The following is a 22,335-nucleotide window of genomic DNA, read 5'->3' as shown; positions in this document are numbered from 1 at the left end:
AACCTACTGGTCAGAGCATCTGTCCCCTGGTGGTCAGTGCATGTCATAGCGACTGGTTGACCAATCAATTATCTGTCCCCTAGTGGTCAGTGCACATCATAGCAAGCGGTTGAGTGGCCTTAGCATATCATTAGAATATTCTGCGTTGAATGGTTGAATGGATGACCAGACACTTAGCATATTAGGCTTTCATTATATAGGATAAGGCACTTGACTGTATTCATGTTTTACAAAAGTTTTAAAAATCTGGAGTCCCTTTTTAAAATAAAATAACTTTGTTCTTTGAATGTTATTTTAAATTGAAAAATATTGTATGTTTAGGTCCACACCCAGTTATTTTTATTATTTCCTAATATTACTCCTTTCTAAAATATCTACTCTTTCAAATCTAAATAATGATATAGTGAAATGAATTAAACAGATCCAGAGACAGAGAAGCATCAATCAGATCATCAAACCTCAGAGGGAAGGTAGGGGAGGGTAGGGGTAAGAGAGAGAGATCAACCAAAGGACTTATATGCAAGCATATAGGCCTAACCAATGGACACAGACAACAGGGGTTTGCGGGCATGAGTGGGGGGGGATTAGGGTAATGTGGGGATAAGGACACATATGTAATAACTTAATCAATAAAAAATTAAACAAATAACTAGCCTAATGGGTTCTAAAACAAAAAGATCTTGTCCAGTATAATTTGGTCTTATTGAAAATTTGGCTTGGATTTCTTTTCCTTTATTGTATATAAATATATAGAATCTTAAGATGCTATCCTAGGTTTGTTTGTGTGTGTGTGTGTGTGTGTGTGTGTGTGTGTGTGTGTGTGTGTTGGCAATTATTAGGACACTGTCTTCTCAAAAGAAATAACAATGAGCTACAGTAGAGAAGGATTTTGGAGCAGCAAGAACATTATTGGCAAGCTGGGTTAGATGGATGAATAAGTGAATAAATCAAAGAAAATGCCAGTTTGGAGACAGGCTAAGCAAGAGTCCATGCATAGCTATTTGATTATGGTAGGTCTTACTAGAGAATACTCTGCTTTCTGGCTGATTAATACTTTAACCCTTAATATGAAAAGCAAATATAGTTTATTCAAACTACATTTTGAAAGACAATCTGCATATTCCATTGATGATTACTGCCAAATAGTTAGTCTTTCATGGTTAAGAATTACTTGCTTGCCCTGGCTAGTGTGGCTCAGTTGGTTGGACATCATCCCATGCACCAAAAGATTGCCTCTTTCACTCTCACATTGATGGATGTTTCTGCCTCTCTCTCTCAAAATCAATAAAAATATTTAAAAAAATAAATTCTTTCTTTCAGGTCTCTGTTTTAGTCATTTTTTTTTCCTTGTGGTTGTACAACCAACCACATGTACTTGATATGAACTTTTCATATATTTGAAAAATATTATTAAGTGTTTGGCTGGCCTTTTTTCACCAGAAAAACATTTTATCTTGTTTTTTAGGACTCTTTAAAAAATATATTTTATTGATATTTTATAGAGAGGAAGGGAGAGGGATATTTAGTTGGAAACATCAATGAGAGAGGTACATTGATCAGCTGCCTCCTGCATACCTCCTACTGGGGATGTGCCCACAACCAAGGTACATGCCCTTGGCCGGAATCGAACCTGGGACCTTCCAGTCCACGGCTCTATCCACTGCGCCAAACCGGTTAGGGCGGCTTTTAGGACCTTTTGTCTTATCTCTGGATTTTCTGTAGTATCCCTCTGACATTTTTACCTATAATGTTTTTGTTCAATGCAGAGTTATTTCAAATTATGCTAATAGAATGATTTTTTTACTGCATTATATTTTTTATCCAAATATCATATCCATTCTGAACAGTGCTTCCAGATGCTGAGATAGGAAAAAAGGGTCATGCATTCTATTGTTATAGTTTTGCTGGATTGATTTCTTTATACTTTTAAAAAGATAACATTGCTAAAATATTCTTTCTTAGCAACTCAGACAATAGCACTTGCTTACTTTTTGTTAGCTATTGGTGGAGGATTTAGAAATATTATCTCAAGACCCCAGCTTCCTTTGGCTTGGTTATTAAGCTTGCAAATGATGTTTTCTTTTGCTGTACTTTCTGAATGCTTGGTTGATGGCATGGAATAGTTCAACAATCTACGTTAAACATGAATATGCAGAGACATGTTCCCATGACTATAAAATCAGTTCTTCATAACTTGTCTTTGGTTAAGTTATGTAATTTTGTCCATGAAAATGATGAACAACTTTTAATATCACTCTATAATTTTTGGTTTTGCTTGTATTTTGCTTTTGAGAATAAGACTCTTTAGAAATTGATTCTTAAATTAGTTTTTACTGATTTATATCACTTTCTTGATTTTATGTATTGATCTGTGTCAGGTAAACTTGCTGCACTCTTTCATTGATTTTATAGATTACTTCTATAGATTTTCTTGGATTTCTGTAAGAACTTTAAAATCATCTCTAATACTAATTTGTTAATTCCTTTTTATTGTTTGCTTCATAATTTTGTTGTTTGTTCATTTATTTTATTATGCTTTTGAATATGTCTTATTCTCATCTTTAAAGAGAACACATACAATGTTTCACCAATCAGTATATTTTTAGAAGATGGCCTTTGCCATGTTAATGAATTTCCTTCTCTTCTTAGTTTACTAAGATATGTTATTATTATTATTTTTGAATCCTTTAATATTTTTCTGTGACTCTTTTAAAAGATATTTTTATTGATTTCAGAGAGGAAGGAAGAGGGAGAGAGATAGAAACAACAGTGATGAGAGAAAATCATTGATTGACTGCCTCCTGCATGTCCCCAACTGGGGATTGAAGTCACAATGTGGGCATGTGCCCTGACTGGGAATTGAACCCTGACCACTGAGAAACACTGTCCAGGCAATATATTGGTTTGAATGAATGCTAAGTCATAGCAAATGCTTTTTTCCCAAATATATTTATATATTTTATTTTTCATCTTCTCAACCACTTCTTTATTTTCTACTTTGTTAATTTCTGCTCATGTTTTTTCTTCTATGAACATTCATGTGAGTTTATAATAGTATTCTGTTTCAAATTTCTTTAATTGAATGCTTTCATGTAAGTGCTATTTTTGACACTGTTGAAAACTGCCTGCTTTCTTGTCCCTGCATCTGTGGTCTTCAATTTTGGTTTCCTATTGATTTTCATATAGATTACCCTGTTTGAATACTACTGCTTGAGAATACTAAAAAACAAAAGGTCCTGGTTTAGCATATATGCTGAATTTCATTATAGGGAAGATTGAGTACCTAACTATTGGCTGCAGGCTTATGGTGTGGATTGCTGATTTGAAACTAGCAAGTAGTTGGTGGATACCTCTCTTGGCTGGGACCATCTTTCACTGGCACTGAAAAAGTTAGGGCACTGGTAGGTGTGCCATTAATAAGTCTAAATGATATGACCCATATCTAATTGTGGAAAGAAGAAACAATCATGTGAATCAATTAACAAGTGATTTAAAATAATTTAATAAATTGTGTAGTTTAGACTTAAAAAATTTATGACTCAAGAGGATAGGAAGCATGGAGGGCTAATATATTTGTGGGACACTTCATGTCATAGTATGGATTTTGTGCTTTTTAATAATGAATAGGGTTTAGAATATAAGATTAGAAAGGGATATCATTACAATTGAAGTAAATAGTATAATAAAAACATGAGGGCATGGGTTGTGCTCATGGAATAATGAGCAGATCAGCTTAACTAGAGGCTGGTTTTACAGGGTAGGCAAAGTAGGTTTATGGTTGTTGGTGTGGAAATAACACAAATATTAATAAATAACAACAACATAAGAATAAACTGTTTCAAGTACTCATAACTGTAAATCTACATTTGTCCACCCCTATATATGGAAAAAAGACATGGTAGGTAGGTGAGTTTCATTGTGTATGGTCTTGATTTACTACTATTGGAAATAAAAAAAAATAGTTTGGGGGGCAAAGAGCTAACATGAAAAAGATGGTAATGATGAAGATGAAGACAATTACATACTTTGTTGAAGTGTATTATATACCAAACACTGTTCCAAGCGCTTTATTTTAGTGACTTAAATGAATCCTCAGAAACATCTTGAGGTGAGTATCTTCATCACCATCATCATCATCATCATCATCCTCATTGGCAGCAGCAGTTGTTATTATTCTATTCCAGTGATGGCGAACCTTTTGAGCTCGGCGTGTCAGCATTTTGAAAGACCCTAACTTAACTGGTGCTATGTCACATATAGACATTTTTTTGATATTTTCAACCATAGTAAAACAAAGACATATTTTTGATATTTATTTTATATATTTAAATGCCATTTAAAAAAGAAAAATCAACCAAAAAAATGAATTCACGTGTCACCTCTGACACGCATGTCATAGATTTGCCATTGCTGTAATCTATTCTAATTGTAGATACTCAAGGAACTCATCTAAGTTCTTACATCTTGTAGATGACAGAGCTGGGACTTTTAACAGACGTTATACTTCTCCAGAAGTAATTATTAAAGTTAGTCTGATGTAGTCCTGGGGTTGGACTTGTGAAAGTGAGAATGCATCTGAGGTTGTCACCTGGAGGGACAGAGATAGAGGCTCTGCAGGGATAGAGGCTTGGCCTCAGGAAGTAATAAATCAGAAGACTTCAAGGTTCCAAGTGTGGGTGACTGGGGCTATAGGACACTCATTCTGCTTCTTTTTAAAAGTTTCTTTCCCTTTTTACAAAACTCCTTCTCTCTCTTTCTCTGCCTTTCTTTTTGTTAATCAATTTGTGTGTAAGCAATAGTCAGGATTAGATATTTTCTTTTTTCTTTTACTCAGATCCTAAATATAACTACAGAACTATTGCAACAAAATCATGTCTTGGAAAAACCATGGAGGATTTAAGATATACTTTTATTCCAGACTAAAAGCCATTATTCAGTAACAAATCATGTTAGAACTTGAATGCACTCAACACATGCCCACATTTAATGCAGACACATTATTTAGAAATTTACATTTTAAAAGTACTTTGATTTAGAATCAATAGACTAAATTCTTTACTTAGAAAGTAACAATAAAGTCTTACCTCAGAGGTTTCTATGCTAACAAATATCTCAACAACCGAATGCATGGATGCAAATCGGGAAAAATGTTCCAGTAACTACTACACCTGTGTAATTTTCAACACATTACTTTACCTCAGTCTTTCCCATATGTAAACTGAATATAATGATATAGTTTTCTTTACCTGGTCATACCCTGGATAATGGCAAACACATCTGTAAAGTGGAATATACCAGCTAAGGGAACAATAATTTATACTTGTTTGGAACTCAGCATTTAGAGTTACCCTACTGGGTCAGGTCTTCTGAGAAGAAGTCGCTATGGTGTGTAAGGTATTTATTTGAGAAAGGGGCCATGAAGGTAGGGAGAGCTGCCTTGAGATCACTGTGAACAGGACATTCACAGCCTATGCTAACAGAGAGGGAAGGAAGAAGCATTGGGTTTAAAGAGTTTCAGACGGCAGCCCAATTGGAAGAAACATCCATCCAGGCCAATGGGGAGTCCTGAAGCCAGAGTTTTCCATTAGAGGAGTCCCCTATTCACCTGGTTCCACTGCCGTGCTCAGTCATTGGCTGGGATTAGACTGAGGAAAGTGAAGCCTTTAGGATGGCGAATGCCAAAGAAATCTGAGCAGTGTATATTCACAGCCGCCACATCCACACACAGTATCTGATATAACTTATCACCTTCGAAAACTTTGCTTGCCCTTTGTTTTCACCGAAGCTGCTCTAAACTAGCTTTATGTCTCCTAGACCACCAAGACTTTCTATTATGCTAGCCAATGTATGTCTTCTATCCCATTGACAATCCTGGACATATTGCTCAGCTATTTCAACTGTGTCTCATTGAATTAGATTTGCCTTTATCATCTCCTGGGAACATCTACTGATAGCAAGCTCCGAGTAACTCTAAGAATTTTCTTTTTCTAAGTTTTTGCTATGTTCAAGGAGAGTATCATGTAAGTATTTTGACTTGGGGTCACAAAAAATAATCCAAATTCATTAAGATTACTGGTTTTGGAGTTAGATATTAGTAGAATTCTAATCCTGGCTCCATAACTTACTATCTGTGTTAATTTGGGTAAATTACCCAATTATTTAAGCCTCAATTTTCTAATCTGACAAATAAAAATAGTGTGGTGTTTTATTATTTTTTACAATAATGTAAATATGGCATGCAGTAGTTGCTTAATGAGTGAAGCAGGTACATCATTAATAATTTTATCTAGGACTTATGTTTTTCTGTGCATTTCCATATTTTTTGACTCTTTATTACCTTCTCACTGGAGTAAAAAAACCTAGTTCCACTCTTTGCAACTCAAAAAATCTTGGGACTACCTTTCCTACATTACTGTGCCTCAGTATTTATTGAGAACCTACTGTATTCCAGGAATTTTTTTTTTTTTTTTTGCAATGGGTCTCAAGTAGTGAGTCACACAGACCAAGTCTACTTGTGCTTTTCATTTTCATATCCCCAGGACGCTGCAAAGACCATTCCTGCCATACCATGCAAAGGCGCCCTGCTTACCTTTACTTATGGAATCCCACCCATTCTCCAACGTCCAGCAGGAATGTCCCATCTTTAGATCTTCTTTGACATGCATCCCTCCAGATAAAATAAACTTAGCCTTTTCTGAAATACGCTCAAATACTTTTCTTTTTTTGTAATTCATCACATACTGTGTTGTGTCTTCTCATCTCACTTGCGAGGTTTTGAGGTCCTGGAGGACAGGGACTGTGGCATACCTATTTATATTCTACAGGATCCTGAGCACACTGCCTCACTCAATAAGCGTATGTTCAAGGAATACATTAGTTGCAATCTCCCTCTCTTCAAAAGTGATTATTTATCACTAAGGTACACCAATAAAGTAATAAACTCTGTATCCCGGCTGAGTAGTCTTCAAGAATACAAAGTAATTGCCATGCGTGCAACTAATTTCTCTTTCTCCTGAAGTTATTACGTTAAGGGCCTGGCATAGGGAATGGGAGTGCCAAGCAATAGGGCACAGTCTTTTCTCTGCAGCTGTTTACTGTCTTTGAGACTGACTCAAATGAAAGTGATTACAATGTAAAATGAAATAAATTTTAGCTAAGAACTTATATGAAAAAGATATCCCAAATAGAGAAATTACTGATCTATGGGTTTATACTTTTGTGGAATATTCTTTATGAAACCTTAAAGATTTAGGTAGTAGTTTCCATCCTGATATCTCCCTGAACCTTAGTATAGTAAATATAATGATGGGTTTTCTTGAGCAAGTCTCAAAATTATAGAAATCTTGTAGAAATCACCTATTTATTCTCATAAAGCTATTCAGGCTGCCTGGTACCAAGTTTGTTTGATTGGGGCTGGGATTTTGAATCATAAGTGAGTATGTTACCGTTGTAAATAATATATACTTGGTGAAAAATGTTTGGGATTCAGTGTGTGTGTGTGGGGGGGAGGGGTATTTAATATTTGCAATGAGTTATCCTGCGTTAAGAGGTGTGATCCTTGTTATAAGCCACACATAGTTGGTGCCATGCATGTTGGCTACAAGATGACAGTTGGAGAGCCCATCTGGCTATGAAGTGTTATGAAATAAGAATTTTTAAAATGTAGCTTTGAAAAGAAAAGGCCAGTTAAATACAGAAGAGTGCAAAGTACTCTGGAGAATTTAAAATGTTCGACTGGGCAACACAAGCATATTTTTAAAAAGTAATTAAATTACACAGGATAATAATAATAGAGGGTTCAGCGATATATAGCTTTTATATGTTGAATATATTTCTAGGTTTTATTTCCTGTTAGCACTCTGCTCCAGCTGAACCGAGACAGGAAAACGGGTACATTCTTTATGATTAGAAAGGATTCTGTTGCCATTAGCCCATGCTAAATTGATAGTTTTTATAGCTCGACAAGAGACCAAGTCATCATTACCTGGAGGGAAATACCTAAATCATCCGAAGATGGCTGTTCTTCTCTGAAGGAAAGTTTGAGATGACTGCTTGAGTGCCAGAGTCTCACTCCTCAAGTGGTTTTGCTGTAGAATTGATTGTTCCCCCGTTGGGGTGGGTATGTTTTATTACATTGGGGAGCTCATGAAGGAAATTCCAGAGGCAGAGCTGACAAGTTCTAAAGGGAATTCTGATTTGGTCCCCAGACTGAATGATAGATGCTTATATCTTAGGGACCTATGCAAGTATACAGAAGATAGGAAGAAGCAAGAGAAAGAGCAAAGAGTACAAGATGTGGGAGAAACATCTATCAGAAGAGGCACGGAACTCTATGGCTTGGCCAGCTTATCTTATTGAGTTGTGAATATTAATTTTGGGAGCAATTTTGGTGATGACTGAAAATTTTTATAATATTTCTTTAATGATGATTTATGGAGCCTGAGTATTGTATTGCATTAAAATCCCAGAATTCTAGAAAACACTTTTAGTAACAATGGAAATGCCTGGACAGATGAGGCTATATATGGTTGATATGATGCTCTTATTAAAAAAAAATGAGACACCTGGTAAGAATGAGTTACTGGAGAGTGAATTTGTAATGCCTATGCATTCGATGTATAAGTCATAAAAGGATTTCCCCCCTAAAACCAGGCTTTTTTAATATATTTAAACCTTTGCTGCTTATAATCCACCATGCCATAGTTAAGAACAATTTTGTGCAGATTGAAATATTCTCTTGAAAGCTTATTTATATTTTGCAAACAAATTTTTGGTCATCCAGGCTTAACCCTCATTACTTGGAATGTTTCATATTGATTACATGTTCTGTAATATTTAGTAATTGTTCTCAAGGTGAAGTAGATTCTTAAATTAGTATTTTCCTGTATTACTCTAAATATTTATAGTGATGGCATGTTTTACTTGCATATGGATATATGGCTACAGCCAGCCTCTAAAAGAAATAGACAGGAAATAAGAATAATTAGTTTAATAAAATACTGATAGCTAACACTCATATCATGGTTACTATTTTTCAGACCATGTTTTAAATGCCTTAAGATATTAATTCATTTAAGCTCAAAACAGCCATATTAAATTGGGACTGTTATTGCCTACACTTTACAAGTGAGAAAAGTGAGGAACATAGAGGTTAAATATTTTTTTTTCCTGAGTTAATATGGCAAGTAGGTGTCAGAGCCAGGAGTTGAAACCAAACAATCTGATTGCTTGGTATGTCTGCTCTCTACTTCTATAGCTAAACTATTCTTGCTTGAGCCAGGGTTAGAGTAAGTAGCTATGTTACTTGAATGCTATATTTTAATATGATTATTTATTAACATGGGCATTCTCCCTTACTGGATTATGAACTTGTAAGTACCAAAGAATCATGTTTTATTAACTCTGTCATACATTGTGCTTAATACAGTTTTTATTATGCCTGAATTACAGCTTATTATTGCCCTGAGATATTCTGTCCAGAAGATTTCTATTTTGAAGTCATTCATTGACCTGTGATTCACAAAGCAAAAAATGCAATTGTTACCAATTAGAGGAATACTGTATTCATGATTTTCTTATTTCTTAACTATTGTTAAGAATAAAGTAGCATGAGTGAGTGAAACTATATTTGTTTAATATAGGATACTTTTAGAATAATGTTACTTGGTTGAAATTCTTTTTTTTTCTTTTTTTTTTAAATACCTTTTTCCCCACAGGGTGCTGCTTTAATTAGAATGCTGGCAAATTTTATGGGCCATTCAGTATTTCAGAGGGGTTTGCAAGTAAGTAAAAAGCTTTTTATTTTCTCTTATCTTTTTCCTGTCCTCATATTTATTTTAAAGATTTCTCACAGCTTGAAAAATTGCCAATACAAAATTGCTGAATTTGATGGAAACCGTTAGGATGAGTAAGGTAAGCAGTATCTTCCCATATTACAAATGAAAGAGGTAAGATACTCACTATACCAACCGATAAAACTCAAACTGTTATACCATTTAGAATCTCTTTACTACACATTTTAAAATTGAAGTAATTTTCAAATATATCAGATCCTAAATAATCTACAAAAGATTTTTGAGTCTGTTTCCCTTTTCTTCCATTTAAAATTTTATATACAGTGAAAACAAACTAGGTTAGCCTTACAAAATATGTATTTGAGAAAATCTTAATTTCATTTTTCAAATATGTGCCTTTTATGTTATTTTATTGTTGACATGTGTAGATTGCTATTTGTTCCAAAGTTATTTAAATGTCTTTAAATTAGAAAATACAATATTTTAAATAAAGGGCAAAAATAAACCATTTTATCTTACTGCATTTGGACTATGAAGTACGGAATCTAACAGTGGATTCTTAGAAAAGAAAGATTCTTAACTCTTAAAAGCAAACACAAACATAGAAAAATGTAACTTTTATTCCACTGCTTCTATTGAAGTAAATCATGTTCCTAGCAGCTGTGATTGATGAATTATTTATGATGCATTCTGCTACTTAGAAGTGTCCTTTAAAGTAAATTGATGTTCACCTGAAATACAATTATGCCAAGACAGAGAGAGCAATCAATCTTATCTGTTCTTAGTAAGCTTTTCATTTTGAAATTTAAATAAACTACATATGGGATCAGGTCATATTTTAGTAGTCTAATTCTATCTTTACCCAAAATAAACTAAAAAAAGAAAAATACAAGGCAAGAGTTAAACAAATTATGACAAAGCTACATATACTTTACACAACAAAGAAAAAAGTATACATTTCTTGAAGAATAATTTTCCTTAGAAAATATTTTTACAGATTTGCTCCAGCAGAGGTTGAAATTTACTTTAATCAGCTCTTTCTATTAGGGGCACCTTTAGAATAGCTGAGTTCCACTGAAGCTACTGACCGGGTGCTAAAGTCTCTATTCTAATCACATAGTTAGAAAATCCTTTTTCTCAAGGAGTGCCTTCTATGAATATAAACTTTCTGGACAAATGCCCTTCCTTATCCCCACTCCTTTGTTTTTCCCCATTGAAGTTGTAGCATGACAGTTCCAGAAAATATCTAAGCTTTTTTAAGGCAACATAAATCAAATTGGATTTCCTGGTAGCAAGTTGATGTGAAATCATTTTCTGTATACAATTTTTATTGTTTCTCCTCATCTGTGTGTATAGATTTGTTTGGTAGATTGAATAACTATAGTTATATTATTTGGAAAGGATTATTGTCTTGCAGCATTATTCTTTATCCTGTCTTGCTTTCTATGGTATGCAAAATACATCAGTTTTTAGTTCACCCCATCCTAGTGACCCAGTCTGTTCAGTTTTATCTGAAACAGACTATTTGCCCTCTGACTCCCATGTATTAAACTCTCATTTGAAGCTTGTGTTAATGTGTACCTTTATGCTCTGACACTTGATTTGGTTAATTTTCAACGGAGGGACTCTATGCTTGTCAACATTGCATTTCATTCGCCTTGTGACATCTCATTGGTCAGGTGGATCTGTACCCTTCAGTACTTCCTCGCAGCTTTATTTATGCTCGTCACTCAAGCGGATTTAGTGCATCATCAGCAGTTGGATTAGTTTACAGTGGATCCCTATGTCTAGGTGATAAATTATCATCTCTTGTGCATGAAGATGTACGGGATACATTTTGGAAATGACCTCCTGAACAGACACTTTATGTCATGGTGCTGAGTGGTCACAGAGTTGATATTAATATATTTCCCATCCACAAGTCTCTAGGGAGTCTTGGTTTTATAGTCTTGTTGAAAGAGCTAATCTGGACTGTCAGTGCTTACCTCTGCTGGAAAATCTATTAATTGTCTTTACATTAACCATGGCTGTTTCTGTGTTGACAAATGGAAGTTTATATTTGCAAACAGACCCAGGTTAGATTTACAGGTGTAAGCGATTCCAAATATTATGCCTTATTATATTTTTTTCTCTTTCTTCCTCCTTCTTTCCTTCCCTTTATTATTATCCATCCTTGTCCTTCTTGTCCTCCTCCTTCTTCTTCCTCTTCTTTATCTTCTTCTTTCTTCTTTGTACTTGGTCCTTAGCACTCGTACTTCACACAGGAACAATAATAATGGTGTGTTATTTTCTCCTAACCTTTGTGTTATCTTACAAGTTTTGTATGCTTTTGACTCATGTTCTTTTGGGAACAAGGCAGATTTTTTTTACTAATGCAAACACAGAAAAATTATTTATGATAAATAATAAATATATAGGGTATCCCCAAAATGCATACACACTCTAATAGCTGATATCTCACTTCATTTTGAAAATGAACTGTATGTTAATAAACACTGACTTCATAATCATTCAAAGTGTGTATACAATTTTGGGGACATCCTGCATAATAAATATAAATAATAAATAATAAATGTAATATTTTATATATTAAATATAATAAAAATGATATACAGAAGTAGTAGCTTTTCAGGTCAGTTCACATGCTCATATTTAATCTCCAAAGTATCTGCGTATAGATTAAACTATATTTTTCTAACTTTTGTAATAATTTTATATTGGAAAATATATTTTAATTTTCAGATCACACATATATTTCTCAGTAGGAAGGGACTCAGAGACTTTTTGAAAAATGTTTTGCTCCTAATAGCCACATAATCCATTGGGTCAGCTATAAGTAAGTCTAAAAAACAGTTTTATACTGAATAACCACAATTTTCTTTAGTCTGGTCTTCTTGATACATTTTTGTCTAATTCCCCTTGCTTCTTGAATTTTGTCTGATGCTTAAATCATTCAGTCTTGTGGAGTTTTTAAAAATAAATTACCTCAAAACATTTTTTAAATAGTGTATACATACATAAAAGTGTTATACTGGCTACCATTAGTAAATTAGTTTGTGTTTTGATGTTTAAATTGGAAGTAAGGTGTAGAACCTACAAAGCTTGAAACTGATTTTGTATGCCACTTGTAAATAATATGTTTTTAAAACATAGAAATGTTTACATTTTTTGTAAACTGCACATATCTACTATCTAAATAATCCATTTCCCAAAATAATAACAGGCATATTTTGGGTGGTAAGAGGCAATGGAATGAGTAGGGACAAGTAACTCTAATTTCTGTTTCTTTTTTTTTCTTTCTAATTTCTGTTTCTAATTAATGCAGGCTTTCTACAAGTAATTCAAACCTATCTTGGTCTCTGACTTTATAGTTACAAAGTGCAAGAATTGGACAAAATACTCTTTAATATTTTTCCCACCTTTTAGATTCTCTGAATTTAAGATTTATTTGATACATTTTACTAGTTAGATAATTTAGATTTGATACTTTAATTATGGAAAGTATTTTAATTTGATTAAAAAATTTGTAACTTAGATGTGCAAATCTGAGTGATTCCCTGTTCTTGAATGATAAGTTAATCATCTGAATATTAAAACTATATGGATATATATATATATATATATTTGACCCTTGAACAACAGGAGTTTGAAATGTGGGAGTCCCTTTTATATACAGATTTAAAAAAATACCTGTACCATTTTGATCCATGGTTGGCAGTCCACAGATGTGGAGTGTTGACTGTATGCATTGACCTATGCCATATATAGTGGACTTGAGCATCCACAGATTTTGGTATCCATGGGGGTCCTGGAACCACCCCCATAGTTACTGAGGGCTGACTAAGTTTTGGGGGAGTCAAAGGTTACAATGGATTTTGACTCTGAGGGAGTTGGTGTCCCTAAACCCCACATTATTTTAATGGTCAACTATAGCACTATATCTAGTCCAACCAAATCAGCATTTATTATTACTGAGAATTTTTGCTGGTAATATGTTTCTTTTGCCAGTATTAAGAAACAACTTATATTTCCTTTGCTTTTTAGTTACTTTTCCTATTTTGTGACACTTTATATTTTGTTACACTTTCATATTTTGCTCTGGGTAATTTACATGTTTGTTATTAAACTATAGTTATTTTCAATGACATTTTCTGAGAACTTACTTTTTGAAGTTTCTCAGTGATTTTCTGCATGTCTGTTGTCCTTACTAAGGTCAGGATTTCTACCTGTGTGCCTGAAATCTGCTGAAACTGATTCTGTTTATGGGTCTGACTACATTGGGGTGGTTAGAGGTTGGTCGGGAGGAGAACCGGCTTCGCCCTTGATGATGTCATTACAGGGGACTTAAATAAGAGCAACTGACTTTTTCAGAGACCAGAGCTGTTTTTGAAGGCAAGGAAAACAGTGGAATTTAGACTTTAAAGGTTTCCATTCTACTTCTTCATGTCCCACACTTTCTCAATCAATGTCCTAATTTTCACATAAGAGACCTAGTAAAGCCGTAAAGTTTGCTGGAGTTCTGATTTTACCACTCAGAACTTCAACCTTAGTTTGCTCTTAAGTTATATTGATTCTAAGGCTAAAGGATTCACAACATCTTTTAGCATAGTTAGAGACCATCTCTGATTCCCTACCAATACCTGCAGCACTGAGATTACTGTACTCTTTTTGTAATCTCTCCAGTCTATTCTTGTTGCAGAAATAACTATTCTTGTTGCAGATTTTTTAATTCTCTATTCTCCTGTGTTGTAATATTGAAATAGTCATTTATTTTTCCCAAAGCCAATTCTTCAATTTAGGCAACTATAATAATTTAAGAATCTGTCTAGGCCTTGAAAACCATGGATTGTCAGGATTTTATTACCCATTGTCAATGCTTTTACCTCATTTAAATCTAATCAAGACAGGGAAACAATTGTAGATTTTCTTCTTGGAGGGTCTGTTTCCTGGAATATACCACTTCTGGTATGTAACACAGCAGACAAACCAAAACCATGCTAAGTATATCAAGCAGAAAGGTATCTAACAGAGTATGTGATTTTTATAAAACTGTTGGGAGGACTAGAAGAATAAAAATCAGGAAAGCCACTGCTAAACTTCAGAAATTCAAGAAATTTAAGTATCACAGGCAATTGATGTCCATATCCTCAGCTGCCTATCTAGATGCCATTGCTAGGGAGTAGCTTACCTTGGCCTTTGCCAAAGCCCACATGCCTGCTCTTTGTTACCTGAGCAATGATGACTCCTTCTTTCATGCTTTCCATAGCTCTTATGTGTGCATTTCATGCAGAATTTAAACTTGGGCCGAACTATCAAAGGATTCCAGTAAATAGTGCTTTCAAGCCATACAATGCACAAGAGCTTAGAACACGGTGGGAATGGTGATGAATTGCTAACAGGCAATCTGACACACTTAATCTATCAATTTCCTCGTTCTATTGATTAAACCGTGTTGTATTATTTTTGTAGGTTGTCATATTAACATATGGAGATTTAAAATGTATTAATGCCTTTCTCTCTTTCTTGATATTTGTATTAAGACTAAGCAATACTTCTCAATCAATGTCCTAAGTTTCACATAAAAGACCTAATAAAGCCATAGAATTTGCTGGAGTTCTAGCCATAAAAATAGCTAGAGTAGATGTTTTCAATTGATTTCAGTAGTTTTATAAGAATTTATGATAGGAGAAATTAAGAAAATCAAACAATCAGTGACCATAATTCACTTCTTTTCTAACTATAGCTCAGTTACCGGTCTTCTATAATCCCCAGTTTCCTCTTTGAATAAGTGAGTTGATTAAGTCGTGTCAGTACCAGATTTCAATTTTCTAAAGTTATTTCTCTCCTAAAATGAGGAAACAAAGAAGAAAAGATAAGGAACTTATTATTGTGAATAACTTTTAAAAAATAAATGTAAGAATTTCAAAGATTTTGTTTTCATAATCACAACTGTTGGTTCTATCTTCCTCATCTCCAGGTGGTCAGATCCTCCTGGGATATGGCAAATGTAGGGAGAAAAATCTAAGCAGCAATTTGCTTAAGTTGCTTTTAATTTAAGACCAACTATACATAAGACATCTGGAGAGTAAACATGTATTTTTCTAGTCCAAGATTTTCTCCTAGCAATGATTCCAGTGAGTAAAGATGACTAAAAAACAAAACAAATGCATGACACATTACCTGTAGGAAGAGATGGCATGAAATGCAATAGGCAGGTCAGCAGTAACTCCCTCTGTATACAGGCTCAAATCACCCTTTTTATGCACAATGTCATTCTTACCTTTATCACCTCATATTTGTCTGTGGCATAAATATTTCCAAATTCCTTCCTATGTGATCCTGTAAAAAAAAAAAAAAAAAAAAAAAAAAAAAAAAAAAAAGCTGGCAAGATTCCTTGGGGGCTTCACATCTGTTTAATAGTACATTGTTTGAATATCATTTTTTTTATCATATCACCAGCAGAAACAGATTCCTTACTGGCAGGACACTGGGATGGAGTATATGCAGTGGAACTGCATTTCTATCCTCTTTCCCACTTGGACAATCTTTAATGCCCAATGTTGTTGTTGACTTTCATTTTCTATATGGTTTCTAAAATAGAAAAATACTGCAGTTTTGCCATCCTTATTTTTTTCTGTCTCTAGAAGTTCTTGATTATTTTACATATCTCCCTGAAATCTCTCTTGCTCCCCTGAATAAATGTTTCCCCTGAATCCCCCTTTAATAAAAACTGTCCATTCCAAAGCATCTTTCAGCAATTCTTTTTTTTTAATTAAATCTTTATTGTTCAGATTATTACATTTGTTCCTCTTTTTTTCCCCCCCATAACTCCCCTCCTCCCAGTTCCCGCCCCACCCTCCGCCCTCACTCCCCACCCACTGTCCTCTTCCATAGGTGCACGATTTTTGTCCAGTCTCTTTCCCCATCTCCCACACCCTTTTCCCCCTCAAGAATAGTCAGTCCATTCCCTTTCTATGTCCCTGATTCTATTATGATCACCAGATTATTTATTCACTTGATTCTTAGATTCACTTGTTGATAGATGCATATTTGTTGTTCATAATTTGTATCTTTACCTTTTTCTTCTTCTTCCTCTTCTTAAAGGATACCTTTCAGCATTTCATATAATACTGGTTTGGTGGTGATGAACTCCTTTAGCTTTTCCTTATCTGTGAAGCTCTTTATCTGACCTTCCGTTCTGAATGATAGCTTTGCTGGATAAAGTAATCTTGGTTGTAGGTTCTTGGTATTCATCACTTTGAATATTTCTTGCCATTCCCTTCTGGCCTGCAAAGTTTCTGTTGAGAAATCAGCTGACAGTCGTATGGGTATTCCCTTGTATGTAACTGGGTTTCTTTCTCTTGCTGCTTTTAAGATTCTCTCTTTGTCTTTTGCTCTTGGCATTTTAATTATGATGTGTCTTGGTGTGGTCCTCTTTGGATTCCTTTTGTTTGGGGTTCTCTGCGCTTCCTGGACCTGTAAGTCTATTTCTTTCACCAGGTGGGGGAAGTTTTCTGTCATTATTTCTTCAAATAGGTTTTCAATATCTTGCTCTCTCTCATCTTCTGGCACCCCTATAATTCTGATGTTGGTACGCTTGAAGCTGTCCCAGAGGCTCCTTACACTATCTTCGTATTTTCGGATTCTTTTTTCATTTTGCTTTTCCGGTTGGGTGTTTTTTGCTTCTTCGCATTTCGAATCTTTGACTGGATTCTTGCGCTCCTCTGGTCTGCTGTTGGGTGTCTGTATAATATTCTTTATTTCAGTCAGTGTATGCTTAATTTCTAGTTGGTTCTTTATCACAACATCGAGGGTCTCATTAGATTTCTTGAGGATCTCACTACATTTATCAGCGGTCTCACCAGTCTTTTCGAGGGCCTTACTAAGTTTATCGGCAGCTTCTAGACTGTTCTTGAGAGACCTTAAAAGTGTGGTTTTGAGCTCTATATCTTCCATTTCTGACATTTGCGTCCTGTTTCTTTGTCTCTGCATTTTTATATCTTTTCTTGGTGCACCCCCTAGTGGTCTTTGTGCGCAGTCTTGTAGTTAAGCCTTGATTGTTGTCGGTAATACCAGGGGTGATTTGACCTCCAGGCTAACTGGCTATGAGAGTCAGCTGTGTCTGCAGTGGGAGAGCTTCTGTGCTGGATCTCTAGGGTGGTGCTAATCTAGCCTTTGCCTGAGGCTATCCGGCAAATGGCTCTGCGCAGGGCTTGGGCGGGGCGGGTCCCTGGGGATCTACAGGGCGGGCCGGAGCAAGCAGTTATGGCGGCTCTCAGTTTCGTCCCTAGGGACTCTGCCTCTCAGAGTCCCAGCAACCGCTGCAAACCTCGGAGAGAAAACTGCCTTCGAGTTCCGACCGAAGCCAGACAGTCCCGCCTCTCCCGTTTGAGTCTGGGTCCCCAGAGACTCGCCCAGGTCTGGAGCTCAGAGTCTGAAACTCCCTCCCGATTGAAAACAACAACTGCGCCCTCCGCCGCCAGCCCGCTCCGCGCGCGCACTCCGCACCTGAGTATTTCACTTCAGCACTGTGCACTGAAGTGACACTAAAAAATGTGCATGCTCTGAGTCTGGGTATGATATTCTCTTTCCTCCTAGTTGTAGAATTTCTACTCAGCCAGCCTTCCTGTGGTTCTGGATGATGTCCGTTCTGTCCTTTAGTTATAGCTCTGAAGTGGTTGTTCGAGGCAACAATCTCCGGCGTTAACCTATGCCGCCATCTTGGTTTCTCCCCATCTTTCAGCAATTCTTACATCTTTCATGGGATGTTATTGTTTAAGAGTGTAAACATTAAATTTCACCTATATGCAGCAATGCTTATGCATATAATCCATAAATTAGGATTTTCTTTTTTAATTTATTTTTTTATTGTTCATATTATTACAGATGTCCCCCATTTGCCTCCCCTTATGCCTTACCTCCACCAAGCCCCTACCCCACCCCAGGCCTTCACCACACTATTGTCTATGTCCATGGGCTATGCATATACTCATAAACGTTCTTTGGTTAATGTGTCTATCTGAGCTCTGTCTATCTGTTCCAGTCATCTACGTTTCTGGACATTAAGTTCCAATAGCTCAAATCCTCATTACCTAAGTATTATAGGCTTATTTTTAAAGTAAGTGATTCATGTAATGATTCTTTTAGATAGAATTTTGTACATGACTTTGATCATTCTTATTTCATTTTACTTGTTTTAATCTACCTAGTTACATTTTTTTTCTCATATTTTTCTGGAAATAGAATAATAAAACTATATGAAATCCTCAGATAATATTGATTGGCTCAGTGGCCATTAAAAATAATTAATGCATAGTACTATTGCTTTTTCTTTTCAAAGGAAACACTATTGTCTTAATGACTTGAGTTTAGCGATATCATTCTTCATGTTGTTATGATTCAACGCCAGGGAATTGAAGTTATGAAGAAAGATCATTGTTAAGCTTGATATAAACTCAAAGCCTGAAATCCATGTCAGAAAATGAGTCACCTTTCTACTCAACCAATTAGGGTAATTCAATATCATCTAAACATGGTTGAATAAAGAACGATTTCTCTTGATTAATATTTAACTGCTCTTTTCCATAAGGTAACCTACAACAAGATGTTTGGTTCCAATTATCAGAGTGGAAATTGCTTATGCAAATCAATGTCAGGCAATGAGGTGTGGATAAAAAGCAAAATGGAAATATGATTATTATTGGTTTGTGCTCATAAAATTCTGATAGCCTGAAGGTAATGACAGGCACAAAGCCATAGGGATTATTAGTAGCAACAACATATTCAATGACTTATGATCCAAGGAAAAGTTATATATTAACACGTATACACACGATTTTTATTTGGTAACTACTGACTTAAAATTGTGAGTGTTTGCTCCCTTGCATGTAGGTTTCCAGATAAATGAAAAGTCAGAAAATAACAGAGGAACAGAGACAGCGTGTCAAAGTTAATTTCCTTTTGGGATAGTATTGTTTCATCCAGATAGTAACTGAATAACGTTTAATCTGAAATAAGTGACCATAGACAGATATTCTCAGATTTCTCCATGTTTTACGTAAAGTGTTGTGCAGCTTTAGATATGCTATAGGTAAAAAAGGTTAAAACTTCATAAAACTTGCTGTGTTCATTCAATACTAAACAGGGGAGTGTGAAAGTAGGTTTACGGTTGTGAGTATGTGAAACACAGAGTTTATTCTTGTATTATTTATTAATTATTGTATTATTTTCCATACAAGAAACTAAAAACCTACTTTTCCATACTTTGTATGGGAATAATGCTATCATTGTTGGTGTTTGGTCATGAATTTCACCTAATTATTATTTACTTTATTTAACACCTAACTACACAGCTAAAATTAATACGCATGTTATAGAAGGAAAAATATTTAAGGAAAGAGTTCATGGATGTGAGGATTAAGAATAGTATCTCTAATAAAAAACAAGTACTTTTAAATATTAAATAGCAAAACTATTTATAATCCTGAATCAGAGAGAAATTACTTTTATTCATCAGTTTCAATTAATTTTTTTATATACATCCACAGATTGAATCCTTATCATTTTGCCTTTGAATTAAGTATCGTAAACTGACCACTTTTTAAAAATATGTATATTTTATTGATTTTTTACAGAGAGGAAGGGGGAGGGATAGAGAGTTAGAAACATCGATGAAAGAGAAACATTGATCAGCTGCCTCCTGCAAACTCCCCACTGGGAATGTGCCCGCAACCAAGGTACATGCCCTTGACTGGAATTGAACCTGGGACCCTTGAGTCTGCAGGCCAACGCTCTATCCACTGAGCCAAACCGGTTAGGGCAAACTGGCCACTTTTTAGCATTAATTGAAAATTCTTTATTCTTGAAGACATGTATCTCTACTTGGTGATTCTGTAGGCCATAACATGGGAGACCTTATACATTCTATTTATTGGTTTTCTTTTACTTGTTTATTAAGGGCTCAAGAAATATTATACATTTTAGCTAATAGGCTTGAGGCTATAAAATATTTTTTATAATTTTAAATGTATCTGTGAAATTATTAGACACATTGGCTGATGGGCAGATGTATCTGCATACTGATGAATATGTAAATGCATGCTGATCTTTCAACATGCACATACTTAGGTACACCTATCAGCGAACTGTCTCTCACTGTTTGCAGACAGTACCGTTTAGTTAGATTGCTAGTTGAGAAGTACAATAAACTTGCCTCAGAGGCATTTTTCTCTAACTTATTTAGGCCTTGCATCAGCAGTTTTCCTTCTTTTCCTTTTTTAATTTATTTTTCTCCTTTTTTTATGTTTCTTTTAGGAACATTCAAGTAATAGCCTAGAACTACATACTCGGCAATATTACCACTTTTGACACTAAAAAATATAAACCTTTCTAAGTTGATAGATTTTCCCCCCAGTTACTCATATTTTCATATTTGTTTGGTAATTTTATTACATAGGTTAATATGAGTGAGATGGCATAGATGTACCATAATATACTTAGTTTTTTTGTTTGTGAACACTAGAATGCTTTTTAAATTTTTGTTAAATAAACAACAGTGTAGTAATCTTTAACTTATCAATTTTCTTATTATATTTTTGGTTATCAATTTTTGATTAACAATTTTTCTTCTAAAATGTTAAGCCAATATATAATGGTAGAGATAAAACTTGAAAGTTCTCTTTTTATAATACATGAAGCAAACAGCATTGAGACTTATACATTTTAAAAATAAATTTCTTACAAATTTATTTTTAAAATTACCCTGTTATTTAAGTGTATATATTTTTATTAAAATGAGGTTGAACATTTTTTATATATTACCTTGCATTTCACCTATACTTGTCTGAGATATTTATTCATGTTATACCCATTTAAAAATGGACATTTTACTCATTTTAATAACTGTATAAATGGTAATAAAAATAATGAACCTTAACATACTTACCACAAATTCTTTTTATCCTGTAATAGCTAAATGTCAAAATTATTAAGAAAAACCACGTTATAAACTAGTAGTTTAACAGAAGTGTTGTAAATACCTATCTTAAGTAATATATTTGGAACCGATCTTGAAAAAGGTTCAAGTGCATTCAAAACTCCATTTTGACCTACCTCTGTGTTTCTGTCTATGGAAGAGAGAGCTCCGAGTTAGTATGATACAAACAAAAAAAATTGATATCCATTTACAACCAGTCTCCTTTATTTACCTTTATTCCTTTGCTCAAGGTATCTCCATATGATTATTCTACAGATAATTTTTCCCTTAAGAATAATAACTCATTTTAGTGTGAAAATCTTTTCTTGATGCTTTGTGCTAGTAAACCAAAATTGTGATTTTTTTCCTTCTGTTTTCCCCTGTTTCATAGCTTTATTGTTGAAAGTATTACAAATGTCTCCTCCTCCCCCTCCCCCCACCATTGACCTCCTCCACCCTGCTCAGGCCTTTCCTGCACTATTGTTTGTTCTTACCCAGCTCTGCTTAATTTCATGTCTGCAGTCCACGTTGTTTATCCATCAGACATGTTCAATTACTCATTTATTC

General features: G+C 34.7%; 1 protein-coding gene across 1 annotated transcript in view; it reads left to right on the top strand.

Annotated features, from left to right (window-relative positions):
• The window catches only part of TRHDE (thyrotropin releasing hormone degrading enzyme), a 390,978-nt gene that overhangs the window by 256,283 nt on the left and 112,360 nt on the right, over window positions 1-22,335 (top strand). The window contains exon 7 of the mRNA XM_036300799.1: window positions 9,717-9,782. Within this exon, the coding sequence (XP_036156692.1) occupies window positions 9,717-9,782 (66 nt within the window). The remainder of the gene's footprint in view (window positions 1-9,716; window positions 9,783-22,335) is intronic.

Source organism: Myotis myotis, unplaced genomic scaffold (assembly GCF_014108235.1).
Source record: "Myotis myotis isolate mMyoMyo1 unplaced genomic scaffold, mMyoMyo1.p scaffold_m19_p_3, whole genome shotgun sequence".
NCBI classification, from domain to species: Eukaryota; Metazoa; Chordata; class Mammalia; order Chiroptera; family Vespertilionidae; genus Myotis; species Myotis myotis.
This window is presented reverse-complemented; position numbering and strand designations above follow the sequence as displayed.